The sequence below is a fragment of the Hypomesus nipponensis genome, chromosome 18, assembly GCF_054491055.1.
Source record: "Hypomesus nipponensis isolate SF chromosome 18, ASM5449105v1, whole genome shotgun sequence".
Classification (NCBI taxonomy): Eukaryota; Metazoa; Chordata; class Actinopteri; order Osmeriformes; family Osmeridae; genus Hypomesus; species Hypomesus nipponensis.
In genome coordinates this window covers 16,427,321-16,440,104 of record NC_140378.1, presented here as the reverse complement: position 1 = coordinate 16,440,104, position 12,784 = coordinate 16,427,321, and the positions used below count along the sequence as shown (strand labels likewise).

Here is a 12,784-nt window from a genome sequence, read left to right as displayed (position 1 = left end):
CCCTGGAACTTAGATTATGGTTACTATCACAACAGACTACTCTTCATCTTTTTGTAGCGTTAGAGTTTAATCGAAGAACAGTTCATACAGAATGTGAGCCTTCAGTTTGACCGACCGTCTCGGTATCACTGTATCCATTTTCAAAATCTACCATTCCATACCTACAGTAGTTTCCTTATTCTGTTTGCTGGGTTGTTCATTTGCTCTTTGAGTGTTTTTTTATTTTTTATGAATGGAAATTCTATTTTCACTTTGTCAACATTATAGATTGTAACTGTTCTCTGGCATTATAAGCTTTTCAGGAATAGCTCAGCCAGTCAGTCACAGATGCAGCCACAATGACGTCAGGATCAAATAGGCTCATAGGATATGTGGAAGACTTACAGGTATCCTAACCAACAAGAAGGTGAAACATGAATACATTTGAATACATGAAGATACAACATATAATACATATTCATGGTTGCACAACTACCAGGACTACTATCATATTATTGTTTGACAAATTTCACTTCACAACTATGAGAGACAAGCATACCCAAACTTGTAAATTCATCACACATTTTGGAATGATGAAGTAACTCAAATGAACTCAAAGTTAATACTTCATTCCACTTTGTGAAGTTATTTATCTCAACTATATGTGTTGGGTTAGGGTTATGTCTGTGTCCTCAGAAGACCTCAGCATTGTCCAAATATATTTTGCACACATGTTAACTGTGAAGAAATTAACTCTAGGCAGGACATTTCGCAGTCAGTGCTCCCCATTTTAGCCTACAGCTTCCCTCCCTTTCAGCTCACTGTTTGAACTCTGCTCTGGTCTCAGACTCAGTTCCAACATCTACGTCACTCTGCCTAAGAAGCAACTCTAATTGCCTGTGGCAGTTTTCTTGAGACCCAAATCCCTAAATGCTTTCAAGCAGAATATGGCAAGCTATTTATGGCAAACCTTCTAGTCGTAGTGGTCAATCCCATTAAATCCCATTAGTGCCTTGCTGGCATAAACTGGCTTCGCACAGTCCCACCAGCACTGATCTGTTGACGAGATTACCCACAGATCCACAGATCAACCCAGCGTGGGTAGGGCAGGGCTTAAACTGGAGTGGCAGATGGCTTCTTGCGGTCTCTGGGTACAGGTAGCCAAGCAGGGGTCAGGGTTGGGCCTGGCTACTGGGGGGTACACTAGAGTCAACAATAAGTCCCTGGAGAGGGAAGTTTAAAGATAGAGAGAGTCAAACAAGATGTTTGGGTTGTTTTCAGAAAAAGCAGTCCTGCCAAGCTTTAACATTGTCACATGTCTGTTTTGTGTATTCTGGTTTAAGATTTGGGCTAGTACGGTTCTTGGTGAATGTTGTGGAAGAATTCTATTTCAAAAAGTTTACAGTGTAATGGTTCATTCAGTTGATGTTTTTACAGCATGGCGTGTAGTAGAAAACGAAATCCCTAGCCAACTCTGTTATGATAGCCTGTCAGTGGTTTAGGCCAACGATGAGCTTGTAATGTGCTAGGCCTATATTTCTTTGTGCCATGCTGTTCATTAGCCTACGTTAAATACAGAAACATAGAGAGATGGTTCTATCTAAAACTGTAAACTATGAAGTGTTATGTAGGTTATGAGCTTGATCTATAATTGTTAAGTTCTGGCGGGAAACCGTGTCCCGTTTTTCTAATGGCAGAAATGCGCTGACAGGGCGCTGGGGACTCTAGCTTGCTAGCTACTGCTTAAATAAAAATAACAATTACATTCTCGGCCAATGTAAGCAATTCCCAATTAATTTACCATTAACTCTCTAACCGTTGAGTGTCTAGATTGATGAGCGACGGTTTAACATCATGCAGCGAATTTCTGAAAACTCGGCTAAAAACATGGCAGTGCCTCATCCATTAATTTTATATAGCGGGAGAAGTTCTCTTACTGACATATTCTGACGACAGCCATCAGGTCCAGATGTGGGAAAAAAAGTTTAGAAGAAAATATTTACAAACTTTTTTGTGAAACCTTTTGAAACTGTTTTTTTTTTTTTACTTACTTTCTTACAAAAATATTTTATAAACTACATTCATATATGTAAAAGTATAATACTTATTGTTTTGTTTTTGTCATATGGGTTGGGTAACATCACCTAGCATACTAAAAATATGGCCGATTTTATTATCATTCTGACGACAACCTTTTGAATAATGTTTTTTTTGGTATGTAGCCTACTATTAGAAATACAATTTCTTTAAATAAAGTATTTCAGATAAAATTTTTATGGTGCCACTCTGTTGTGTTGTAAATAGTAGGTCTATCTTTTAAAATAATCTAGAATTAAGACACTGTAATGCCAGTACTGGGTAGTGGAGACAGATCAGAAATGCATGCTATTCAGATGTGGTGCGTGTCTGTACTACATGCCACCCTTGCATAAGTCAGTGACCCGCTTGGGCAACCCCAGTCAAAAAAGACTGGACACGCCACTGTCTTCTCAGCATGAGGAATACAAGGTGTTGCGTGAGAGCGTGTGATCTGGTTGAAATGCGTGAGTCTCAGGGCGAATGCGTGCAACTTGGAAGCCCTGCAGGCCAGGGTCTTTGTAGTCTATTTCGACCAAGGAGTTAATCCATAGTGCTGGTTCATGACAGGGCAGTAGCCAGACATTGTTAACATTTGGGTTTTAGCCCAATCCTAGCATCTGACCTTGAGTACCTTAATTTAATCTCTTACAGGGACAAAGCCTACACATAGAATGTGAAAATGATTGCATTAATTAGTTTTTTTGGAGCTTTATGTAATGTAAACATTACGTTAGACTCATGACTTATGTTATCATGACTGTAGGTGCCAAATCTGATTATATCAATCAACAGGCAATTTCAAAAAGTTATTTATAACCTAGACTCCTCTTTTGGAGAAAATAAATAAATTTATATTTACATGTATTCATTTAGCAGACGCTTTTATCCAAAGCAAGTTCCAGTGCATAGGTCACTGATAATAACAACAAGATAGCCCCAAAAGCTTACAGGTAGCCAAAACCAGGCCAGACAGGAGAAGAGCTTGTGTTGGGACCGGGTGGTCTGGAGCGGTGGGAGTGTTGGGGTCGTGACTAGTTACAAGTTACTTCTGAAAATTGTAACTACATTACTTAACTAGTTACTGCATTTGAAAAGTAACTTCACTACCAGTTAACTGTCTGGTGGTCCGGGCCGTGATGGGTATCCAGTTGTTTTTGTCTATATTCTGCCATTTTTCCTCTCGTCTCCTTCCGCTGACTCTCTTCTCGCTGTCACTGACTAGTGTCACTCAGCACGGACCATCAGACCCACACCCCCTCTCACTGAGTTAGTTAGAGCTAGAGACGTTCACTGACATGCTAGAGACACAACATTAATTTTGACAGACTGTTACAGCAGGGGCGTTTCTAGGATTCAAAGAAAAGGGGGGCTTAGCCCCAAGGGGAGTGGCATGTTTGCACGCGTAGCTTGCGGCAATTTCTTTAGGGTGCCATTTGGGGCCTCAGATAGCCATTGTTTCAGACAGTTCATAGAGTTCATCAGTCAAAAATCTGTATTTTTTTTTTTCATAAACAGCCAATAAGGCCAACTTATTTAGGGGGGCTGAATAACCTTTTAGGGGGGCTGAAGCCCCCTAAAATCAGCCTACAGACGCCCCTGTGTTACAGCATGTTACGAAAACTAACACATCACACACAGCGTTTTTGTTTTGTCGAGCGAACACAGTCGGGACTAGACTCTAAAGGTTTGGGGCTACAGCCTCAGAAAAAAGGTGAGTGTTTTTCACAAACTAATATGAGGCTGGCGCTTAATAATTGTTTAATCATGAAATCTTCCATGTGTGCTGTACCAAGCAATTCTATTGGTTAGGAAGGTACAAAAAAGCTTGACAATCAGGTGTCGCTGTCAATGACTAGAAAAAGAAGTAAAAGTACAGAGTGAGTAGTATTTGATAACCTGCAATAGAATCATATCTTTGCAATGAGATAGTGTTCACGTAGTTATTCTGTGGTTGGTAAATAAGTACATATATGGCTCCATCTTCAGGGCATGTTTGGGTCATACTGCAGATAGGATTAGTGTATTGTCCGTTGCCACTTAACAGTGAACCAGTGTGTCCAGCAGAGGGTGCAATACCATTTGATTGATTTAGTTTGCTTGTATAAAAGTAAGGCACATTTGAAAATGTAATAGTTGAAAACAAATATAGTTAATTATTATAGTTTTCGCAAGAGGTGAGCATGAACTTACACAATAATGGTAATGAAAGTTCTATAATGCAATCACTAGTTCATATCTAGTTGATATTTAGAGAGTAGAGTCATGAAGTACTTTTGACAACCAAACTTTATTTGCACAGCTTCACAACACAACTCCACATGTGCCACATACAACTCCCTTTTGTTTTACAACCCCATATGAGGCATACAAGATTAATTAAAACTGTCAGTTATATAATATCTCAGGATGCCATTGACAGGGCTGTCATCCAAAGTTTTCCCCATGTACCTGGGAGAACTCTGGGAAGAACATGCGGGGTGCGATTGGCATCGTGCCCCAGCTCTTTATCACCATAGGCATCCTCAGTACCCAGGTTCTGGGCATCAGAAACATCCTAGGAAACAGCACAGGTACAAACATGCCTCGACCGCAGCAATCAGGCTTGTCTGTGCCTAACTGGCTGGTTGAGTCACAAATTGTACAGACCTATTGGTACTGCAGGTTGAGTCCAGGTATTGTACAGGATGGTAAATAATACAAATATATATTCTACCTTATGTATTTGGGTGTGTCTGGGTGTGTGTGGGGGGGTATGTTTTCCCCCAGGCTGGCCTTTAATGCTGGGCCTGACAGGCATCCCTGCCCTGGTAGAGCTGCTGATCCTGCCCTTCTTCCCTGAGAGCCCCAGGTACTTGCTCATCCAGAAGGGGGATGAGAGGACCGCCAAGAGAGGTGAGACTGACGATACACAGCAGGTCTCCCTTCTTAGGAAGCCAGGAAGGGAGAGAGAGAGTGTGTGTGAGAGAGATATTTTTGAACAACACTTAACATGCTCTGTAGAAAGCAGCAACCTGCCAGCAATGGTTCCCATAGTTCAAATACTTTCTGAGCCAGCCTTGAATATGGGCCAGCATCTGTCAGGGGTCAATGCTGTGAGTATTTCCAGTGGGCAGGCAAAGGGCCTGCATACTGACTAATCATTATACTTTCTATGGGATATTGGTAAATATGTTATGGAATATTAAAAAAAAAAAATAATAATAAGATTGTAAATAAACATGTGACAATCATAAAAGTATTTGTGTCCTCAGATCTACTACTATGCAGATTGTATGGTATTGGCTGTTTGGTATTGTATGGTATGATTGTATTGTATTTACTCAACAGATGTCAAGGAAAATCATATCCAGTATGGAACTGGGGCTGGTAACGTTTTTATGACCATAACTGTGGTAAGTATCCCCTGTACTGTGCACACTATTTACCTGCATCAAATGTCTCAAAAAGTCAGCACAGCTGTACTTACTCTAGATTGCTGTTTTGAAATAACATTGAGGGACTCCCAGGACTTGGCCCTTAAAGTAGCTGTGTGATCCTCAGGTGTTCATTGTGGAGGCTTCAGGGAGAAAGCTGCTCCTCCTCATCGGCTTCGGGATCTGCTGTGGAGCCTGTGTTGTCCTGACCGTGGCTCTCAGACTCCAGGTACAGGTATACATCATTTAAAAAGAAGAAATAAAATACATAACATATACAAAGATGTAAAAAAAATATGTAAAGCAAACTGCATATTATATAGCATATATATCATATACCTAATTACCTGTCCCGACCCAACCTACCCTTGCACTACACATCAATACCTGACCCACCCTGTTAAATGCCCCTTGTTCCAACACTCGTCAGCAGAGACTTTAACTCTAAGAGCTTTGGTGTAGATCAACTGAATGTTTTTCCTTTTCTGTATAGGAAAGTGGAAGAATGTTATAATCATGACACACTCACTGGCCAATGAACAACACCAGCTGCTCTGCTGTGTTGACAGGACAGTGTGGATTGGTGCTCCACATGAGCATAGCCTGTGTCATCATGTACGTCATTGGACACTCCATTGGCCCCAGTAAGTAAGGCTCCTAAAGGCTTGTTTATTTATGATGATTGCAACTCGCAACTCGGTTTGTCATGTGTTGTTTGGATGTACTAATGCATGAGATTAGTTAAGTGATGATATGTGTGTTTACTTCCTGAAAAGGCCAACTGCTGTGTCAGAGCATTACTGTGATGCAGTCTGCTGATGTCAGGGCCAGGAATTGTGGGGTGAAGTTCACCACATGTGCTTTGCAGGTCCCATTCCAGTTGTGGTGACCACAGAGATGTTCAGGCAGTCCTCCCGGTCAGCTGCGTTCATGGTGGCAGGATCTGTACACTGGCTGTCCAACTTCACTGTAGGACTGGTGTTCCCTTTTATGGAGGTGTGTGTGTCTGTGTTTCCACAATAGAAAGAATAGTGCATGAATTTATCTAATGCCTTTATCCAAGGTAACGTACAGTGGGGGTTGTAGTGGAAGGGGAGTGGAGGGGATTCAAATCTGCAACTCGCCAGTGAAAAGGCCTATGTTGTTCTGTGCTCATTTTTGTTTAGCCTTTACGAAAAGAGACGTAAACAGTTAACATTTGGTCAAGACAAACAAATTAAGAAGATTAAACATATTTCTCATGTTTTCCCTCTTCTAACCTTGGTCCTACAGAAAGGACTTGGACCATACAGTTTCCTCATCTTCTCTGTGATCTGCCTGGTTACCCTGATTTACACCTGGCTGGTGCTCCCAGAGACCAAGAACAACACCTTCCTGGAGATTAGCCAAATGTTTGCCAAGAGAAACAAGGTAGAAATCAAGCTGGGCGATGAAAACAGTGCTACTAATGCGACAGGATGTCTGAAGGAAGTAGAGATGGTCTCTACCTTCTGAGAGAGATGTGGTGAGGATTGAATTGGAAAGAGCAACAATAATCTACTACCACCATATTTGACAAAATAAGTCTTTCTATATTTTTAAGCTTTGCCCCTTTTCCTCTGGAACCAGACACAGAACTTTGAACTTATTAACAGTATATCGCACATGTAATAAAATAAATGAACAAGATGCATATCCAAGTATTTCAGAAGTTTATTGAGGATGAAAAGATATGTTTATAATAAAGGGCTGATACTGTTGAAAGCCCACTCCTTGTGTTACACTTCTATAATATACTTATGTTATCCATAAAAAAAATTAACAACATGTCAGAGAGATTTGTGTTTTTAATGATCATCAAAGTGTTGATTTGATATTGCCTCCAACCATAACCACAACTCTCAAACTCTGCGTTGTGTTGATAGTGCAAAGCTTGTGGATCTGGTAATGTAACTCAACACCATGATCTTGTGGTGTGTAAGTTAGGGGCATCTGTGGTCGATCTGCAACTGCACCCCTCCATACAAGCTGAGCTGGGTCACTCCCCAGCTAAAGGCATTGCCCCTCATCGTGGAATTCCCACACAACATCTGCTCCTTTATCTCTGCCCGACTGAGCACGTAGTCCCACACATTCACGTCTGTCATCTGGCCCACAAAGGCATCGGAGTCAGAGATGCCCAGGAAGCCATCTTGGTCCTTCCCCAGGATGAACACACCCCCGGGGCTTATCGTGTACCCTCCCCTCAGATACTGCTCCTCCCCTTCCAGTCCATTAATCCAGAGCTCTACCCCTCCTGAGTGGGAGGACCAGGTGATGCAGTAGTTGGCCCAGTCTTGTGAATGGAAGCTGTGTGGCAGGTTGACAAACTCGTTGCCAATCCACAACCCCACCTCAAAACCCAAGGTTATAGTTAGCTCATTGTCATTTTTGTCACTGGAGTAGGAAAGGACGGTGTGCATGCCACCGGGATGTGTGCGGACATGCATGCATGCAGTGAAGGAGTTTAGATTCATGGGGTGCTTTAGGTGGGCCAAGCCATAGCTGGCAGTATTCCTTTCTGGGAAATGGAGCACTAGCGGAGACAGGGCCCGTGGCTCTAAAAACAGGCAACAAAGGTTAGGGACCCAAACTACTAACTAACTAAAGCATTGCAGTATAAATAAAAACTGATAATATTATGTATTTGAATGTTCTTCTAATAAAGGTATTTATTTCAATAAAAAAAACATAGGTATCGCTTATCCTACACTATATACTCACCGTTTTTGGAGGGCCGTGTTTCCCCAACTAATTGTACAAGAGAAGACAAGTTAGCAACAACAAATAGCATCTGATGTGCTATGTCTACCATATAAACAAGTTCAATCATGTCATGTTATTAAGGGAGTGAAAGTGTTCCACTTACTTGACTCCATCCGCCTTCCTAGTGAAGAGATGAGACCCTCAATCTTTGAGAGCTTTGCCTCAATTTCTTCTTGACGACAGAAGCCTAAAAAATAGAGATAAAAACACATAGTCTAAGATATACATGTCTATTTGAAGTCACATAGGACCCATGATAAGTCAGTTAACATCAAGGGCTAGATATTTGCTGGTTAATTCATAGTAGGAATCCGTTGTAATTTGTTGAGTTACAAAGGGCAGATGCGGTGTGATGAAGTGATAAAAATACTGTATTATCATTATTATTATTATCAATCCCTTCCAGGTGTACATACTGCCTTTGCCAAGGCGAGGCAGGAAGGAGGATTCCACCACACGGTCATTGAGAGGCTGAGCCATGCGATAGTCATTCCATAGAGTCTTGTTCTCGTGGTCCATCAGAGTACTCTCCAACTTCCTGATCTAAAGAAAGGAAAAGGAAATATTTACTATATCTACTCCATAATTGTTTTTTCTACATGAAATGATGTTGAGGCAGACAACTGCAATATTATTTGAGTTTTTTTATTAATCTCTCTAAAATGAAGACTACATGTATACCTGATTATGGGAGAGGGTGATGGGTGTGTCAAACACAGTCCATAGAATGCTCTCATCACAGGGGGGGGTGGTCAGTGAGCCTTGGTACCTGAAGTAATGGTTCAGGTTCTCAGGCAACATGGAGCGGACATTTATGGAAGATATATTCATGGCCTGCCCTGTAAGAGAAGTGTAGACAAATGGGAAATGTGGGATGAGAGAATCAATGTGTTCCAGGACACACGTGCTGTGTAAATAAGGTAAGAAAAGAAGACGTAGAAAAAACTGATCACCTGCATACTTGATCTTTGACAGATTGTTGATGAAATCACTGTAATAGGTGTTCTCAAAATGTCCATCCTAAAAATATGTTAGCAAAATGGTTAAAATACTGCATCAAACTGCTGAACTTGTGTTAGGAAAAGTTACTAAATAAGTTCAGGTAGAACAACCTCCCAGATGGAAACCCTAGCTGCCATGTTAGTTGTGAAGCAGCAGCACACCAGCTTCTATCTGCACCACATTAACACTGCTGGGATCCATTAACACTGCTGGGATCCATGCCCCCTGGCTATGCTGCTACAGCAATGACCTCCCACAACTGAAAGTGCCACAGACTGCCCATGGCCTTAAGGCATTCCTCTGTAACCAAAATCTCACTCAATGTGCCTGCACGTATTGGGAAGTGCACTGGGTCATTTGCTAATTGGTCCAACACTTTGTATGTGATTTGTAGGTTCACGTCATAGAGATTGACACATATTTTGGTCATAGTCCATTATTTGATGGTCAATTTCTGCACTGACCTGAATTTCAGTATTATCTGTATCTTACCTCATAGAAAAAAGCAAGAACTGCCAGTCCATCTGGTTTATCTATGGCCTCATCGAAGCTCTTGTACTTCTCTGCATTGTAATGGACTATATGGAGCTGAAACCACAAAGCACACATATTCGTTTATCTTCACAAGAAAAATTGGTAGTTCATCAATTCAAAAGTATTTTCATATCTTTAATTAGTACTTTTTTTCAACAGCAGTTTTATAATTCCTTCTCATCTGGAATTGTCAACTGTTTTATGAGATTTCAGAACTAACTTTACAGTGCAAGAATAGTTACACAGATAAAACTTAGGCCTATAAAACGTTTGCTTCAATTCAGTTGGCTTTCAGTGTTGGGCTGCCTACCTCTGCCATGTATCGAATGCCGTCCACAGTGTGTTCAGAACCACTGGCCTCCATGTCCCAGCCCCCCCAGTGCAGATGCATCTGGACCGCTGTGTAGCGGTCTGGAAGACCCTTGGTGATCGCCATACTGGAAGGCAGGCTGATTTGAACTGACAAAAATATTCTAATTAAATGTATGTGACAGTCTATTTCAAGTGCTGGTTTACACGATTGGTTTGATACTGCCTCTATTTGTATTTTGTTTGTATGAAAATCTTAAAAGTAAACTTATACAATGAGCTGATCACAAACACCATAAGATAGAAATGATTCTTCTTTACCTGAGTGCCCATTGTTGGACATGCGAAATTTCCCTTGTTGCGCTTCATAGCCACTCAGTTCCAGTTGCGGCAGATTTGCGTTGTACCGTAAGTTCCGCCGCTGAATGTCAATTGGAGATTGTTTTTTGCCGCCGCAAGCAGGATACTCGTCCGCCCAATGCACTTGGTCCAGTGCCCCTTCTTTAAAAGGAGTAACCCAGATCAACAAAGTTAAACAATCCAGACATACCACAAAACACACATCGAAAACGCATTAGCCTATATTTGGTTTGTTGTAGCGATAACTAAAAGTAAACAACTCAAAATAAACTTCAGTTCTAGTACCTCCACAGCACCTTGACGTGTCCCGTGGTTGGTAAAGATATTTGCATGCAGTCAACTTTTCACTCAACCCAGTATCTGGAAGTCAGCCTTCACAAACATTGTGCGTAATTATTCCGATGTAACCCCATGGGTTTGTCATCTAGCCTAGCCTACCCACATACCTGTTTGACGTCCACATTCTAGACAACATGCTTCGTATTCATTTTTGTATCGTTACAATTAGATGGTTTGAAAAACAGAGTAATGCATTCCCATATTCTGAATGCCTCTGCAGATAGATTAGATTCCAAAGCACAAGTAACCAAATAAGATTTTTTTTTATGTACCTGTATATGTCCAATGTATTCCACTTACTCCAGCATAGACCGGACTGATGAGAAGGACATTGATAACAACTAAGAAACACTCCATTTCTGTGGATCACGTTTACGCACGACACATCTCAGAGAGGTTCACTCAACAACTGAAAGGAGGTGTTGGTACTATACAAGTCCTCCGGAACACGCCCTTGGCTAAATTCTTCCCGGTTACTCGATGAGTTATAGATCCTCTATTTTACTGATTGTATGAGCTTTTATCCCAAATAATATTACAGAAAAAGGGCAGTGACTCATATTGCAGTCCCTAGGGCTGTAGAGCTAAATGTACTCAGTTAAATAGAAATTAACTTAAGGAATTAAAGAGTATAGAGTAAATCGTGTCTTATTTCCTCTTGCCCAGATGTCTTCTTGTTTATATACAACATTTGTGGAAAATACAATCACTTTGCTTGGTTAGAGAAAGGAATAGCTATGATCATCATAGGCTACTCAGAACCATCCAAGCATCAAACATGAATTTCTACATTTGAAATTAATTTTATTAGAACAATTAAAATTAAAATAACTAAATTAACAAATACTTGCATCTTCACCTCAAGGGTTTTAGGAGAGTTTGAGGAGAGTATTATTCATAGCTCTGTACTGTGACATGTTTTTTTGGTATATATTTCTTTCACTATCAGTCTTACATTTCCTGCTATGCAGGAAATACATGAAAATAATCTTCTTTTATGGAAACCTTCATGCAAGTATGGTCAAGTCATCTGTCCCTAAATGTGCTAGAGGGGAAATTGCCTTGTAGGAAAGCACCAGATGTGTTCTTGATGATTAACACATGAGTGCATTAGAACAGACCTGAGATGAGGAATAAGAGTGTACAAAGCACCTGTTACAACATGTCCCAACACCCTACCTCCAGAAATCTGCCGGTCTACCAAGAATATGCTCAATATGTCTAGGATTGTATGTATGGGATTACAGTATGTACCCATTTTTTTTTTTTTTACTTCAATTAATTGCTCTGATGTGATAATCAATACTGACATATAATCCATCTCCATTTTATTTGTATTTTCATAAAAAAATTGCTGCTGGGATTTCATAACTGTTTGTTACCATAATCTTCAGCCGCATGGGTGAGTGACGAGTGAATGTCATGCAGTTGTGTAATGTCTATGAATTCCAGAAGGGTGGGGTTCCATGCCCACCAGCAGTGCAGCATGTTCTGCAAGACGTTAGCAGGGTTTGTACCCTTCAGACCTAACAACTTTCCATGTGTAAGGGGATGCAGGGAGCTGAAGTGAGATGATCATTATATGTCTGACCTCCACATAGGAACTTTGTGTCTTTAGATTGGTGATTCCAGCCTAAAGACCCGTCTGATCCAGCAGCATCACATAACTCCAAACGAAGCTTTAAAAATGCTTACTATTTTGATCCTTTCTTTGTCAACACATTCCTCCAAAAATGTTAAGACTGAAATTTCAATTTCAACATGAATGGGTTCATCCTATTTTCCCAGCCATCTTGGTCCATTGCATTCCTGGCTTTAGGTATATGGACAGCTGCTTCTCTGTCATTGGATAAAGATAGGATTATTTTTTCTTCCAGGTTCTTTGTACAACACCACTGAGATGCTACCATAGCACTAATTGGAAAGTTGTGCTTCTTTGGCAGGAAGAAGAGAACTCTTGTACAGTTACAACGCTGTCAGTCTAC

General features: G+C 40.8%; 2 protein-coding genes and 1 long non-coding RNA gene across 4 annotated transcripts; 1 reads left to right on the top strand and 2 right to left on the bottom strand.

Moving 5' to 3' along the window:
- Positions 1-4,329: 4,329 nt before the first annotated feature.
- Positions 4,330-5,939, bottom strand: LOC146252427 (uncharacterized). Its single transcript, XR_014732163.1, has 2 exons — positions 5,525-5,939; positions 4,330-4,982 (listed from the first exon to the last, which is right to left on the bottom strand). It is a non-coding gene; the product is annotated as an uncharacterized LOC146252427 (long non-coding RNA).
- Positions 5,940-6,040: 101 nt separating this feature from the next.
- On the top strand, positions 6,041-7,180 carry LOC146252426 (solute carrier family 2, facilitated glucose transporter member 5-like). The gene is made up of 3 exons (XM_084681324.1): positions 6,041-6,115; positions 6,340-6,467; positions 6,744-7,180. The coding sequence occupies exons 1-3, from the start codon at positions 6,064-6,066 to the stop codon at positions 6,963-6,965; spliced, it is 402 nt and encodes a 133-aa protein (XP_084537450.1). The 5' UTR covers positions 6,041-6,063; the 3' UTR covers positions 6,966-7,180.
- Positions 7,148-11,202, bottom strand: LOC146252425 (carbonic anhydrase 6-like). 2 transcript variants are annotated; one of them, XM_084681321.1, is made up of 10 exons: positions 11,072-11,202; positions 10,422-10,601; positions 10,102-10,250; positions 9,750-9,845; positions 9,209-9,275; positions 8,937-9,094; positions 8,672-8,798; positions 8,359-8,442; positions 8,214-8,240; positions 7,148-8,049 (listed from the first exon to the last, which is right to left on the bottom strand). In XM_084681321.1, the coding sequence occupies exons 1-10, from the start codon at positions 11,154-11,156 to the stop codon at positions 7,433-7,435; spliced, it is 1,590 nt and encodes a 529-aa protein (XP_084537447.1). In that variant the 5' UTR covers positions 11,157-11,202; the 3' UTR covers positions 7,148-7,432. The 2 variants fall into 2 exon arrangements, with proteins under 2 accessions (XP_084537447.1, XP_084537449.1); XM_084681323.1 differs by lacking the exon at positions 11,072-11,202 and adding an exon at positions 10,746-10,846.
- Positions 11,203-12,784: the final 1,582 nt, after the last annotated feature.

Bases quoted from the DNA above. Each gene is read 5' to 3' on its own strand.
- LOC146252426 (XM_084681324.1), top strand. From the start codon at position 6,064: ATGAGCATAGCCTGTGTCATCATGTACGTCATTGGACACTCCATTGGC. The intron at 6,116-6,339 runs GTAAGTAAGGCT...TGTGCTTTGCAG, and splicing joins TGGACACTCCATTGGCCCCA to GTCCCATTCCAGTTGTGGTG. The intron at 6,468-6,743 runs GTGTGTGTGTCT...TTGGTCCTACAG, and splicing joins TGGTGTTCCCTTTTATGGAG to AAAGGACTTGGACCATACAG.
- LOC146252425 (XM_084681321.1), bottom strand. From the start codon at position 11,156: ATGGAGTGTTTCTTAGTTGTTATCAATGTCCTTCTCATCAGTCCGGTC. The intron at 8,443-8,671 runs GTATGTACACCT...TCTATTTTTTAG, and splicing joins GCCTCGCCTTGGCAAAGGCA to GCTTCTGTCGTCAAGAAGAA. The intron at 8,050-8,213 runs GTGAGTATATAG...GCCTGTTTTTAG, and splicing joins AACACGGCCCTCCAAAAACG to AGCCACGGGCCCTGTCTCCG.